Raw genomic sequence first — 15251 nt, 5'->3', positions numbered from 1 at the left:
CGTAGGACGGCGATGTCATATATTACATTGTCGTACCGTACACGGTGGACCATTATTAAGACTGCCATCAGATAATCTTGCATGAAAATAAATAATTGCATAGTCTTCTTAAAGCTCATATATCGTTCGGTATTACCATAAATTTTGAAAGGAAGAAGAGAAACACGCACGGTATTTTATTCAACAATTTAAATAATGTTTAAAAATACAACACTTTTCATATTACATTCTATCATTTCTTTGTAATCAATCTTACGCTTTGATTAGAATTTTTTTCTATACAGATAAATAAATGAATGAAAAAGATAATATATAAAATGATGTACTAATTTTTTTTGGTTATTTTAAAAGAATTTAAAAAAAAATGAATTATAAAAAAATTAATGAGTGGTCGACAAGATTTCAGAATTTTAAGAGAAGTGAAATGCCATCTTTCAATAATTGTATTATTCTTTCTTCTTAATTATATTATCTTGTGTTTATTATCTAATCAATACAAGTAGCAATACAGTAAAACATACATACTCTTTATTTCATACGTATTTTTTGTCTTTTTCTTTGTATATATTCTTTTCTCTGCAGTCTACATCTGAAGACATCACGCGAAATTGATTTTTGCGCACTAAATGTTTCTTTGGGAGATTGGAATTGGAATTTCCGATTTCAGACCTCGTGTTTGTCTTTAATTTGACATATAACAATAATATGATTATACTATTTTATTATTTTTTCATATGTAGAATTATGTCTTCGCATTGAAGACACATAGCAAAAAATATAAAACTTTAAATATGCTTAGCTTCAATAGTAGTATTTTTATTAAATTTAATAACATTATCAATCTGTGTTTCCAAATTTTTTATATCTTTTTAAAAGCACACACATACACACATACACATATACATGCCTTGAAAAAAAAAAGACTTGTGCAAAGCGGCTACTCTCTCTTCATCTCAAGCTGGCCCAGCGAGCCTGCGGATACAGGAAGGAGAGGAAAAATGTGAGAGAAATTTTTTTTCTTAATCTTAATACTTAGGAGAGCTTAAGAAAATTCATAGTCTATCATCTGATTTCGATTAACCTGTAGATGTCCATTGAACAGGGAGACAACTATACATTTTACAGGTTCCTAATGTGTGTTTATTGTTGAAAGCGTCAAGACAGCGATTCTCAATCACATATAGCTGCATACGTGTCTCTATAATAATCTTCCGAGAGAATTATCTTTCGAGATGTGATTTGAAGTACATTCTCTCACGTACCTATCGTTACTTCGCGAATAGGCGACATATAAGAATTTGTAGAAAAGAGCCCTACGGCCAATGAAACGTTCTCCATGCAAATGAACTTTTCCTCGGTGATCATTTATCAGAGACATATCCGGTGAACCATATGGCCGTAAAAGATTGGATTATGCTTTCTCGTAAATCTGATATTTTATGAAATCTCTATTAAAGCGCGCAAAATTTCGCATTCGCATTTTACCCGAGACTCCATTATCTTATTACGGATTTCCTTTAAAATTGATTCCAAATATCGAACCATTCGATAATATAATATTGATTATTTAAATACTTTTATATATTTGCTATTTTATATTTTTACGGATTTTTTATGAAGGCTATTTATTAAAAAAAACTTAATTTTTTATGAATGTTATAGATTTTTTTAGTGCCATCATTACTGAAACGAATCGTAAAAATTATTTTATTTTAACTTGTGCAAAATGTAATTCGATTAGAGTAGTTCGAAGTCAGTATGAAAGTCGGATCAATCCTTATTGTCCGTGTGTAAGATCGAGCCTGAAATGAACACCGGTCGTAGCGGGCGCAAGCAGATTCTCGTGTCGAGAATGTAGCGAATTTTTCAGTCGGGTTGGTCTTGATCTTTTTTTCTCTTTTCTTTCTCGTTTCCCCTCACAGAGAAAGTTCATACCTGCAAACATTTATGGTGTAGTTGTACGCCATATATTTTCACGAATACGACAGATGATCCCGATACATTTTTTGCACACTTTTTCTTTTACATTTATATAATCTTTTCATAGACGTAGACTATCATACAAGAAATTGTTATCTACAATGAAAAATGTATTAATTCATAAATTTATTCAAAAATTTTTGTGATTTTTATTGACTATGCTATTAAAATATTATTTTATTAAAATGTTCATATTTTGTTATAATATATGTGCTAATATTTTTTTCTTGATAAATTATAATGGCGTCACTATTAATAGAAATTTACTTTTTATATTTAATTTAGCAATGTGTTTATTATGTTGTATTAAAAAAATCTAAAAAATATTTTAGTTTTAACAAGTTTAGATATCTTCCAAGCAACTTTTTAGAAAAATATAAGTAAAAAAGAGAAAACATTTATAATTTTATTGCATTGCTCAATCATCTTTGTAAAACTATTTCAATAGAATGAAAAAATGATAAAAATGATCTCTATTTTGGTTTCAGAAGCAGCCTGGTACTGCTGTGTATATTGGTAATCGTTGTGCCAGCACTTTTGTCGACAGTCAGCCAATTCGATATTTCCGGTAAGCGCATTTTATCGCAAAAATAAGGCATTACGTCTTGCGTTAATACATTACCCATTCATCTCGTACGCCATTCTTAGCGAAGTGACGCTAATACCCTGCGGCCTGATTTCGCCATGGACTTGCATCGCCGTAACATTTTCAATCCGTATTCGCGACATCCTTGCAAATTATTTAACAGTCTTGAAAGAAGAACTTCGCATGCTTAAAGTATCATTTTCTTTAACGTATAATGTTGCATTCGTCAAGAAAATTAAGCCGGACATTCTATGACACCGAGAATGATTTATGACGTATAGAGCTAACGATAATTATAGTTAATGTATGCATGCAGAAAATATGGAATCTATTAGGCGTATATATTTACTGAAATGAAATGATATATTTAATAAAATCTTACTATGTTGTTTGCAAACGCAAATATATGTAACATTTGCATTTTTAATGATAGAAAAATAACAATTGTAGAAGAAATTTTAAAACTTCATGGAAAAATTTAGAAGAGATATGCATATTAATGTTTTGTTGCATAATTATTTTTTAAATCTTTTTACCAATAGGATATACGCATAATAACGTAACGTATAAAAATAGTATATTTCATTTATTTGTTCTAAAAATATATTATTGTGACATTTTGATGATTTATTACACTTGGATAAATGTAATATCAATTATGTCATCTTTGGACAGAAACATTTACACAGAATAATACAAGAAAACGTGTATTGATTAGCCTTACAATTCTGAGAAATTGCTTGGCATTTTTCAAGATATATCTGTCAAATTGATCTTCTGAAGATTACGAATATATGATTAACGAAATAGCAATCTATAATTCTTTTATCGGCTTTTGATTGAATATAATGGAAGTTTTATAAAGAAAAAAAATCTTCGATACATGTATGTTGTATTACACGTGTATTGCGCTCTCTCTCTCTCTCTCTCTCTCTCTCTCTCTCTCTCTCTCTCTTCCTGAAAATAAAATATCTAGAGTTAAAATATTTTGTAATATATAATATATATATATATATATATATATATATATATATATATATATTAACATGAATTATTTGTGAAATATTTTCTATTTGCTTGATTTTTTTTGTTTTTTTCATTTGAGAATGAATTGCTGAAATACTAATTATGTAAAGAAGGAAGCCGACTGGTGTTACCAATTTGAAAGAAACGAAGAACAATAGTGAGATTGCTCTCACGTTGGCACGTAAAATCGGTTTATGAGACATCAGAATCGTAACATTGTAAGATGTACGTTACGAATCGAAAAGAGAAGAATCTTTCGTTAGGAATTTTAATAAGCGTAATCATTTATCTATGCTCTTTTTTCATTCATTTTTATCTTGCCACGTGTGTACGTGTTTGATGATCAATATCACTTCACAAAGATTTTAATTCAAAACAATGATGTTCATATCTTTTTTATTTATCTTCTATTTTAAATACATAAGTAAAATATACATATATAAAAATTTTTAATTCTTTTCATAAAAGGAATTATTGTTGATAGAGAAATTTTAAGATCTTTAGTAATAATTATTATTTAGGGAGCTAAATTTACCACTTAAAATGATACTTGAAATAATAGTATAATTTTTCATTAAAGAAGTAAATAATTTTAGATTACAAAAACATGTACAATGCAATGCGACTTAACTTCTAAATATGTAAAGTAAAATATGCAAATATTTGTAACAATTGGTACATTTTTTGTTACAGAATACGTTTATGGGATAGATCATGATTTGCAAGCGAGAGCACGTTCGGCCATCGAGGCGGAGAGATTCGCCTATCGATCGTAAGTTATTTTCTGTTTCGAAAATACGTTCGCTAAAAAAAATCTTTGTCGCTCGGTCATAAATTCTTGAGAAATGCATCCCGGTGAAAACGCGCGTACTTTCCAGTCATGTCATACGATTAACGACCGTAATACATTATGATCCGGTTTATTTTACTTTTACAAATTCGTGACGAAACGCAAAATTTTACCAAATTGGCTTTTATATAATCTGTCTATTCCAATAAAATTCCGCGATAGCATAGGAATTCCGAAGGCCGCGTATGCGCGCGCGCGCGCACGCACATCGCCGAATGTATAATGAATAATGAAGTCGGGTCACGATCAAATCGAGAAAAAAAAAAGAGAAAGAGAGAATAAAAAAAGATGCCATTGTGAGCGTCAAGGATAAACGGATCTCTCTCCGATCTGTAATTAATAAAAAATTGATTTTCTGGTATGCACAAAAAGCAGAAGTATTCGACTTCTAGCCGGGATGTTATTTCTCTATTATTTATACTAGACGCTTTTTTATAGCTTGGTATCGTGATACTTATTTCTTTTTTTAAGTCTCTCTCTGAAATTTACAAATGAATGGGATTTGGATATAACAGGTATATACATATATATAACGAGGAGAATCTTTCGAATAATCATACGTTAAATCTGATTTATTAGTCTTTATTATAAATAATTTAATATAAATTTATCAGACTTATTGGAGATAATAAATTATTTTAAATTGTATGCATTTATACGGATGTTAATGTACAAAATACTTAACAATTTTTAAGAATTACTATATGGAATAATCGGAAATGTCTCAATTTATATGACGTGATGATTGTGTGAATAGCAATATGAATGATAATGAAGGCGGATAAAGTGTTTTTTGCATCAAATACTGCGAAATTGATTTTATAAAATGTATTCTTTAAATTTGTTTCATCTCGTAAAAACGATTCTGGGGAGAATTTTTTTGAAGTTTTTAAAATACGCTTGATTATGCGATGCGGATTTTTAATTGATGTATTACTATCTATCTCATGACTGTCTGTCAGTGACATTCGCGGAAATTAACCAGATAGTCGGCCCGTCAACATTCTTATTTTAATGATTAAACATTTATTAACGGCAATCGCTGTAAAGGCGCATGAGAATGCAATCTATTTGCATCCCGGACATTTCCATAAAATATCGAGATATCAGACGTAACATAAACAAGATGGCTCACGTTAATATTATATAATTTATAATTCTTTACAGTAACTTAATGATTTCTCCCTCCCCTCCCCTATTTGAACTAAATTGGTATGCATAATAGAGATTGGTATAAAAGACGTTGACGTAGATATTACTGTAAAATTGCCAATAAGCGAATAATCGACTAAATGTCATTAGGAAAAAAAAAATTGATTTATGATTAAAAAAGTTGCTAGATCTTTCTTTTAAATAAATTTATTTTATTTATTTATTTCTGATAAATTTCTGTTTATCTCTCATCTCTACAGCAAATGTTATTTTTTTTTCCTAAATAATTTTAATTGCCAAAGTCCTAAATATAGTGCTCCAAGACATTTTGAATAATGAAAACGAATGGAAATATGTTTAATGTAGATTAATATTTTATGATATATGTCACATTCTCATGTTTTAAATTCCAATAAAAAAAAAAAAAAAAAAAAAAATATTACATTTCTCGCGAATTGTTCAATAGTCTGTTATTCGTTTAACTTCACATAGGAACCCCCCCCCCCCCGATCGCCGATCGCGAGCAACGGAAATAACTCATTTATCAGCGGTTCCGTCAACTTTTTTTTCGACGAGAAAGGATTTCTTATTTATTGACTCGATCAACGAGTTGTGTTGCACGTGCTGGCGACATTAGAGAACGACAGTGACGGTGGCGATCATGGCCACGTGCATACCGCGATGTTCGTGCGTACACGCCTCCTCCCGTGACCAGCAGCCTTCTCGAGGTCGAGGAAAGGGAATACCGACGGCAATGGTTGTGCGAGAAATCTTCCTCGTGACTGAAATGCCGATGCACAGATCGGCCGACATCGGCGGCTCCTTTCCTCGGCCATGAAAGTAAAAGCGCGCGCCGGGCGCGAGAAAAAGGGGGAAATGGAGCAGGAAGGACGCGTTCGACTTCTAGCGGAATTGGATTCCGTTTCTTCTACAAACGAAAGAACGCACACAGACAGCGAGATCCGAGGCGGGAAAACAAAGTTTCCTCGGCACACAGAAAAATTATTCTTCATACAGTCCTGCTAATCATCTATAATATAAATAGCTATGATATAAATAGTAAAGAAAAGCCTTAAATACCGATTTTATTTAATAAAGATTAATTCACTGAATTTGGAAATTATTTTAATTATAAAATAATTTTTATTCAAGGATGTCGCAGCAGTAAAGTCCATTTGCTGTGGATAAATTATTTTGCTTTAGCAACAAATTAAACATTTTGTTAGGAAATGTATTTAATGTATCTTATTTATTTTACGTACAAATTTCGCTGTTATAGTTAAGTTATGATTATAATAATGAATTCCATCACTTTCACATCGAATATGTAACCCAGTGAAACTTCCGTATTATTAAGATCTCTCTTCAGTACATCTCCATGTGTTTAACATCTTTTTTATGCTACTCGTCTACTCACAAATACAAATACGGTTCTTCATATTTTTTATTTGTTTACTTCGATGCGTTATAATTGAGACATTCTGCGTATTTGTTATATAAGAAAGAGATTAGTTAAGATAAGAGGAAGTTATAAGGAAAAAGGAGGAAGAGGAGGTTATAAAGAAAGTTTCATCCTGATGTATTAAAAGTATGGAAATTTTATTATAGAATGACCATAATTTTATTTCGACAGCCAAATATTCATTTTTAAAAAATGCAGAGAAGAATTCTTGCGATAATATCATAACGATAGCAATCAAAGGGAAAGGAAAAAAAAGAGAAGAAATATGTTATGTAAAAATGAAAGATATAATGGAAAGGAAAGAACAATGGAAATAATTAATAGCTATATTATGTTAACGAACGATTACTGTTTTATAGGAAAAAGATTGAATATATTACTGGGGCAAAATTGCTATCTTCATTTTATGATGTTCGAGTATCAAGTAATAATTTCCAGTAATAGACTATTACATATGATGTATTAAATTACTAGCGATATTCTTAGAAATTTTGAGTGACCTTTACGCTTTACGTAATGTTATTCTAAGTAATTTAATTTAATTTTTCGTGATTGTGAAATTAATACCGACCGTTTAATTGTTTGTTCAGAAAAAAATTCGCAAGGTTCGCTTCTTTTTTCAGGCAGGTGAACAAGTTACAGCCGGTGAACGCAACATGCAGAGTCCGGTCGGAAAGACCCTGTCCACCGAGCAAGTACAGAACGCCTTCCGGTGCTTGCAACAATGTGAGACACCCCGCCTGGGGTGCCAGAGGCTCCCCGTTCCTCAAGTTACTACCGTCGGAGTATTCGGATGGTAAGGAAATGCACAATGTACCTTTTAAACGATTAAATCAATCCTTCGATAAAATAAACATGTAGGATACTTTGTTATTAATATGTGAAAGAAGCAAATAATGAAAGTATTTCGTAAAATTTTCATCTTGTGGGTATGCCAGCACAATTGAAGAAAAGCACAATTGAAAAAAAAAAAAAGAGATATTTAATTCTGGCATACTTAGAACTCTAGCACTCTTGGAACATATTTGTTAAAAATCTAAGCACACTATCTTTTCCATTTAAATTAAAACTAACAGGACAAATTAAAGCTTTCAGAGATATTTTATTTGATGTGATGCAAGAAAAACTGTAATAAGAAACAATTTATCAAGTTCAGACATTTGATAAGTAGTGTACGGACACTTGATCTTCAATCAAACTCCTAATTATTAAAAAAAACTCAGCCTAATATCATTGGACATTTTTCATTCTTCTAATTAACCAACTTCATTATCGAAAATGAAAAGAGAACCTGCCTGCGTTATTAAAGAACGACAAATCAATAAATGAATCACGAGCTCATTTTCCGAGCCTTCGAGATTTCGCTTCATCTTGATCACACATCGGCGTTTACGAGGCGTTACGACCGTCGTTATAGTAATCGTATAGTATCACTGCCATCCCCGTGCTTGTGCGGCCTAATCGAGAATGGAAAGTGAAAATTGGAACGCGCGTGCTGGCCAAACGAGCGAGCCTAGATCCACTTTGACGAGCCCGTTTGGTATGGCGTTTGGTTTACGCAGCCGTTCTGAGGCCTTAGACAAGACGGATTAGCATGCGGAAAGGCGCGTACGCGTGCTCGGGGAGCCCGTTGAAATAGAGAGTTTCATGAGCGTGGGTCTTCTCCTTCCCCGCAAGTGTACACGCTACGTGTAGATCGTGGTTGCGACACACGCGGTACCTACGCGAACGCTATAAAATAATAGAGGATTTCGCCCGTGCACGACGCACGCGGCACGGCGGATCGTTTGTACCGGCCGTTACGTGCTCGCGCCGCGTAACCGACACCGTTACTTCTCTCTTCCATTCTCTCCCGTTTTTCCCGGAAAGAAAAAAGCCTCTTCCTAGTCCCGGTCGCGTGCTTCTTCACCGCGGCACGAGTATCGAGCACGAGTTTATGTCATTTAATCGATCTCCTCGATCACTTCCATTTTTGCTTCCGCGTATTCACTTTCTGACAGATCATGATGAGTACGTATATATATATATATAAATTTTGTAACGTCTATATATATATATATATAAATGTATATGTATATATATATAAACAATTTTGTAACGTCATATTTTCTAAGAAATAAGCGAGAAAAGAATATTTGACGCTTATCTAAATTTGTAATACGTATGGTAAAAATTAAAATTTAATCTGACATTAAAAGCACATTAGAAGCGATTTTATATATATATATATATATATATATATATATTTAATTATATATATATTTTATATATATATATATATATATATTTAATTTTTATCATACGCATTACAAATTTAGATAAGCGTCAAATATTCTTTTCTCGCTTATTTCTTAGAAAATATGACGTTACAAAATTGTTTTTATATATATATATATGTATACATTTATATATATAGACGTCACAAAATTGTTTATAATTTTGTTAAAATATCTGAAAATTTGCTCATGTTTAGATTAAAAAAAAAACTCGTTGAACTATTAATAAAATAATTATGTAATAATGTGACGTTTAAGCATAACGATAATACAGCAAACATTTTTTGTATTCTATTAACAAATATTTTACAATTAATTTTTTATATTTTACAATTTTTATTTAAAATATCACAATTTTTAATATTTTATAATTAATTCATAATTATTTTAATGGTGCAACCAAATTATCTTAAGTTTTATATCTGACCTAATTTTTAAATATTTCAATGAAACATTCTTGTTATATAGAAATCAATGAATGAAAGGATCAAACCTATAGTTACATGCGTTAGATTTACAAGTGTCAATTAAATTGATTACTTCAATGGAAAAATCATGAAGTTGAGTAACTCACAATCACTTTGTCGTAAGATTTTATAAATTTAAAACTTATAATTAACTTATAATAAACTTATAATTACATAAAATTACTCATATATTTATATATATATATCCGTATATTTTTATATGTTATGTATATATCATATATTTTTCCTTCCTTTTCGCGTACCGCAATCGCTGATAAAATTGTAAATAGAATTCGCGAATTCTTGTCTAAAATAAGCTAAACTTCGCATTAACTCAGCAGAAATTAAATTCACACTATTGAATTATTCGTCTGGACTTTCGACGATATTTGGCTACAGGAAGAGAGGGAAAGGCAGGCATCTGACGCCCATCTCTGGGAAAAGAATTCAAACGAAAATATGAAAGTGAGAAGACCGAAGAAAGTGACTGTGGTCTTCTGGGCAGTGGTTGCCAGACGGCGCCTTTCAACGTCGTTGACCCCAAAATACCTCGACGATCATTGAATGTCTTTCTATAAATTTTCATTACGCATTTTACGATAGAACAATTATTAGAGAAGCTACACTTTGTTATGTGTTACGAAACAGATAATTCTGCCTTAAAAATTTTTCAGAATCATTTCGTAAAAAAATTGGTCATTTAAGCTAAATTTATGTAAAATAAAATCGTCTATTATTTAATATAAGTCGGAAATTTTTAATTAACATGTATAAATATTACGCTGAAATTTGAATGTGCAAAATAATAAATGCACGATTCATCGTTTGTGTTCCGTATTCATAGTAAATTATTTCTATCTCGCAATACAATATATATATGTGTATAATTCTAAATGTGTATTATATAAACGAAAAATATTTAAAAATATTAAAAAAAATTCTAAGCTTATCTCTTCGTCAAATATGTGTATTTACCATACAAATAAAACGATTTGTTAAAACGATTTATACATCAAGTATAAATATTAGTAAACGATTTATACATCAAGTATAAATAGTACTTGGATCTTATTTTTTCGCCATTAAAAAAAATCTTGTTGACGAAAAGTAGTAGGTAGATAGTGGGTGCAGAAAAAGTGAAAAAAAAATCAATAACAATCATTTTCGTCGTAAACGCATTGTCGTCATCAATGATCCCGCGAGCGGGGAACGAGTTGTGCGCGTCACGAATGAAAGGTTCATTGTGTAGGAAGAAATCATGGCGCTGTGTAACACTTACTGCGTGATCATTAAAGAGCGACGCCTGTGCGTAACCATGACACAGAATTTTGACACACATTGCACTTTTCGAGACCCAACGAAGAGCCGCCTCCTCATGGCTTCTTCATCGGCAGTGTGTGCGTGAGTCATCGCGCATCCGCATTTGAAATATTTATTATCAAATTTCTTCCCACAATTGCATACATTTTATGACTTTAATCTTACATTTTCGACTTTTAATTAACGTAAATATACATAATGACATATTTCTGTATCTTTTTCTATGATTAATGCATTACTGCTGCTAATTATATTTTACCATGGGACCAGCTAGTACTATTTGATTTTATTAATCTCATTAGTGCCGTTCATCCTTTGTAGAAGAGAGTTAATAATTGTTTCAATAGCTGTACTCATTGAGAGAAGAAATTATTTTTACCCACAGCATAAGAACAAAATGAAATAAGCCCGGTCGAAAGTTGTTTGTTCGGAAAGTATAAATGAAATTTTACACCTCCTATGAGAGTATTATCTTTTATAAATTCATTTAACTATTGCATTAAACATATGAAGTAAATACTATACTATAATATTTTTTTTTTACTTCCCATGGCTTTGCATAACTTTCTTTATTAATATATCTTTCAATAACATATATATTTTCTCGTTAATAAATAATTTTAACTAATTTCTATATAACAAATATTTGTGGAAATTCATAAAAAAAAATTATTTATAAACGGTAACAAACAAATAAATTTCAAAGAGACTTTTCGGTTATTAACATAACCGAAGCGTCAGCACGAATAACGAGATAGAAAGTTAACGTTACTTTTTCTCCATTTTAAACTTGCAATTTTTCAATGCCATTGTTTTATTAGTCTATAAATATGTATTAACAGTAATATTTACAGATATAAATAAAAATATAATATATTCCGTTCAAGAATCAAGAGAAAGGGGAAAGAGAGAGTGAAAGAGAGTGAAACAAGATGACTACCACAAAAATTTCCTAAACTCTAATACCTTCGTTTTTTTTTTTTTTTTTATGTTTACGTAGGCCTCTCGAGACCACGTCAGTCGATGGGTACTCACAGTCTACCTGCACCGAGCGACGTCGTCTCCAGGATCCTGACGTCCACCTCGAAGGTAGGAAGCCACGAGGGCTTGACTAGTCTGTCCGGGATCTGGTCGGAGCTGGTGCTCCAGGATATCGCCGCCACCGTACGCTCCTTGGGTCCCGAGGATAAATGCTGCTCCGAGACGCAGCAGCAGCATCCGGAGTGCTACGAGATGCGCGACGAAAGATTCGGCTGCAGGGCCTACTGGCGATCGGTGCCGAGTTTAACGGTGCACGGATGTCAGTTCGAGACGAGGGAGCAGATGAACGGCGTCTCGGCCTATCTGGACGGTTCCGGTATCTATGGCGCGACCGACGACAAGGTGCATCTGCTTAGGACGTACGACGACGGCAAGGTCAATCTGAGCGCCTGCGAGCTGTGCAATCAAGCTGAACAAGATGTGCTCGGTTCGCTGCATCGGGTATTTCTAAGCGAACATAATCGCGTGGCGGAGAAGCTGGCGGAGGCAAACGTGCACTGGGACGACACGAAGATCTTTCTGGAGGCACGTCGCATCGTCGTCGCTCAACTTCAGCATGTCACCCTCAACGAGTACGTGCCGGCAATATTGGGGGAGGCGCAGATCGATCACGATCTCAGACCGCTCGCGAACGGCTTCTACACTGGTTACTCCTCGTCCAACAAAGCTGGTACATACGATGCAATCGCCCTGGCGGCTTTACGCGCTCTTGTATGGACGCGCTCCAATAAAAGCGGAGATCTCCCGGCTCACTTCATTTATTCTGCAAATGGCGTTGGTCTCGCAGCCGCCCCGGACGCAGCCGCCTGGTCCATACATGTCGCACGAGATCACGGAGTACCTGGATATGTCAAATTCTTGACTGAATGTTTGGGAGAGAACGTTAAGGTAAAACTCGATATTGAAAATAAATTCTTACGATTAAATTCCTTGTTTTAAAAAAAGGTAGCGATTACTGTTTTGGAATATCATTATTATTTTTATACATTTAAAAAAAAAATTAAAACGCCATAAAAATGTCAAATTATTTATATAACACAATTGCTCTTATAATAACACAAGATCCTAAATTAATCGTATATTATTGAATGTATAATAATACTGAACGCTATTGGTCTCCATAAAAGGAATTAATACTTAAGGAAATGACTTACTGTGATAATCTACATGTCTCAATCTTTGTTTCGATGCAGATCGAAAACTTCACGAATCTAGCGAGAGTAATGCGACCCGAGCACGCGCAGCAGTTAAGTACGATTTACGCGAATCTGGAGGACGTGGATCTTCTCGTGGGTGGTATTCTGGAGACTCCGGTCGCAGGCGTCGCTGTGGGTCCAACGTTCGCGTGTCTTCTCAAGAAGCAGTTTCTGACAATGAGAAATTCCGACCGCTTCTGGTACGAGAACGACATCCCGCCATCGGGTTTGACGGCGACGCAGCTGGCCGAGATCAGGAAGATGTCTCTCGCAAACATTCTGTGCGCCAACACCAACCTCCGCAGAATTCGCTTTCAACCGAGGCTCTTCATTCAACAGGACCAATATCTGAACAACAGGATTTACTGCGAGCAGTATGAAGCACTGAACGTCGCGGCATGGGCCGAAGAACCGTTGTCGTTCTCCACGGTGCAATATAACTCGATAAGCATGAGTACGCGCGAGCCGAAGCAACTTTTGCCGGAGATCAGTCCGGAGTTGCTCGCCGCCGCGGTGAAGAGAGCGGAGGAGGAGCTAATCGAGCGGAAGCAATTGGAGTACAATGCCTGGCTGGAGCAAAAAATCGCCGATCCGAAATCGGCCGCCGGCACGGCGGCCAGCTTTTCTAAAGCCAACAAAGACGCTCTGCTGCTCGCCAATTCATCCATCATGTACGAATTGGCCACGAACGAGATCCTGAATGGCGTGCACGGTCTCCGACGCAGGAGGCGCCAAGTCTTCGAGAATACGGAGAACATCCTGGGTTTCCCCAACTCGAACGAATTCTCCGATTTGCTGCAGAACGTCGACATCTCCGGCTTCCTGAATCATCATCACAAACCGACGAATCACGAGGAGGTCCACTGTCCCGTGGATGACTCCCCGTGTGATCCAACTACGCCCTACCGAACTCTATCGGGTCACTGCAACAATCTGCGTAATCCTAGCCTGGGCAAGTCGCTGACGACCTTTGCTCGCCTGCTGCCGCCTGCTTACGAGGACAACGTTTCCAAACCGAGAAGCACTTCCGTCACCGGTGCACCTTTGCCGAACCCCCGTGTGGTCTCCACCGTCATTCATCCTGACATATCAAACTTGCATAATCGTTATACTTTGATGGTGATGCAGTTTGCACAGTTTCTGGATCACGACCTGACGATGACACCCATACACAAAGGCTTTCAGGAATCGATTCCCAGCTGTCGATCCTGCGACTCGCCGCGTACCGTTCATCCCGAGTGCAATCCGTTCCCTGTGCCGCCGGGTGATCATTTTTATCCCACTGTGAACGTCTCGTCTGGTGCACGAATGTGCTTCCCGTCGATGCGATCGCTGCCGGGTCAGCAGCACCTGGGCCCGCGCGAACAGGTGAATCAGAATACTGGTTTCTTAGACGCATCAGTGGTCTACGGTGAGAATTCGTGTATCTGCAATATTCTGCGTGGCTTCAATGGACGCATGAACGTCACGGCGAATTCAGGTCGTGGCAGAGACCTGCTGCCACAGTCGGCAACGCATCCGGAATGCAAGGCCCAATCAGGATACTGCTTCATCGGTGGTGACGGCCGTGCTTCAGAGCAACCGGCGTTGGCGGTTATGCATACCATGTGGGTGCGCGAGCACAATCGCGTGATGGATGGTTTGCGCCAGGTAAATAAAAAAACAAACAACAAAATTACCTTTTAAAAAAATAAGCGCGTGAACTTGTCATCGAGACACCACCGTGTGTCTTGATTTTTTTTTTTCTATAGATGACTAGTTCTTTTTCTACAAGTGACAAGCGAAAGAAATAATTTATGTAGAAATTGAATTCATGAGAATATTATATATCGCGTGCTCTCGTCTTAAGAGTAAAAAATCAATTTAATTTTTTAGTAGAAAAATTTTTTAGTAGA

At 35.0% G+C, this 15251-nt stretch overlaps 1 protein-coding gene across 1 annotated transcript in view; it reads left to right on the top strand.

Annotated features, from left to right (window-relative positions):
• LOC105430236 (uncharacterized) overlaps positions 1-15251 on the top strand; it is a 29013-nt gene that overhangs the window by 10862 nt on the left and 2900 nt on the right. The window contains exons 2-6 of the mRNA XM_089076098.1: positions 2469-2548; positions 4286-4364; positions 7680-7852; positions 12120-13048; positions 13354-15006. Of these exons, the coding sequence (XP_088932224.1) occupies positions 2469-2548; positions 4286-4364; positions 7680-7852; positions 12120-13048; positions 13354-15006 (2914 nt within the window). The remainder of the gene's footprint in view (positions 1-2468; positions 2549-4285; positions 4365-7679; positions 7853-12119; positions 13049-13353; positions 15007-15251) is intronic.

The sequence above is a fragment of the Pogonomyrmex barbatus genome, unplaced genomic scaffold (genome assembly GCF_055798465.1).
Source record: "Pogonomyrmex barbatus isolate J1 unplaced genomic scaffold, ASM5579846v1 scaffold2, whole genome shotgun sequence".
Lineage (NCBI taxonomy): Eukaryota > Metazoa > Arthropoda > Insecta > Hymenoptera > Formicidae > Pogonomyrmex > Pogonomyrmex barbatus.
This window is presented reverse-complemented; position numbering and strand designations above follow the sequence as displayed.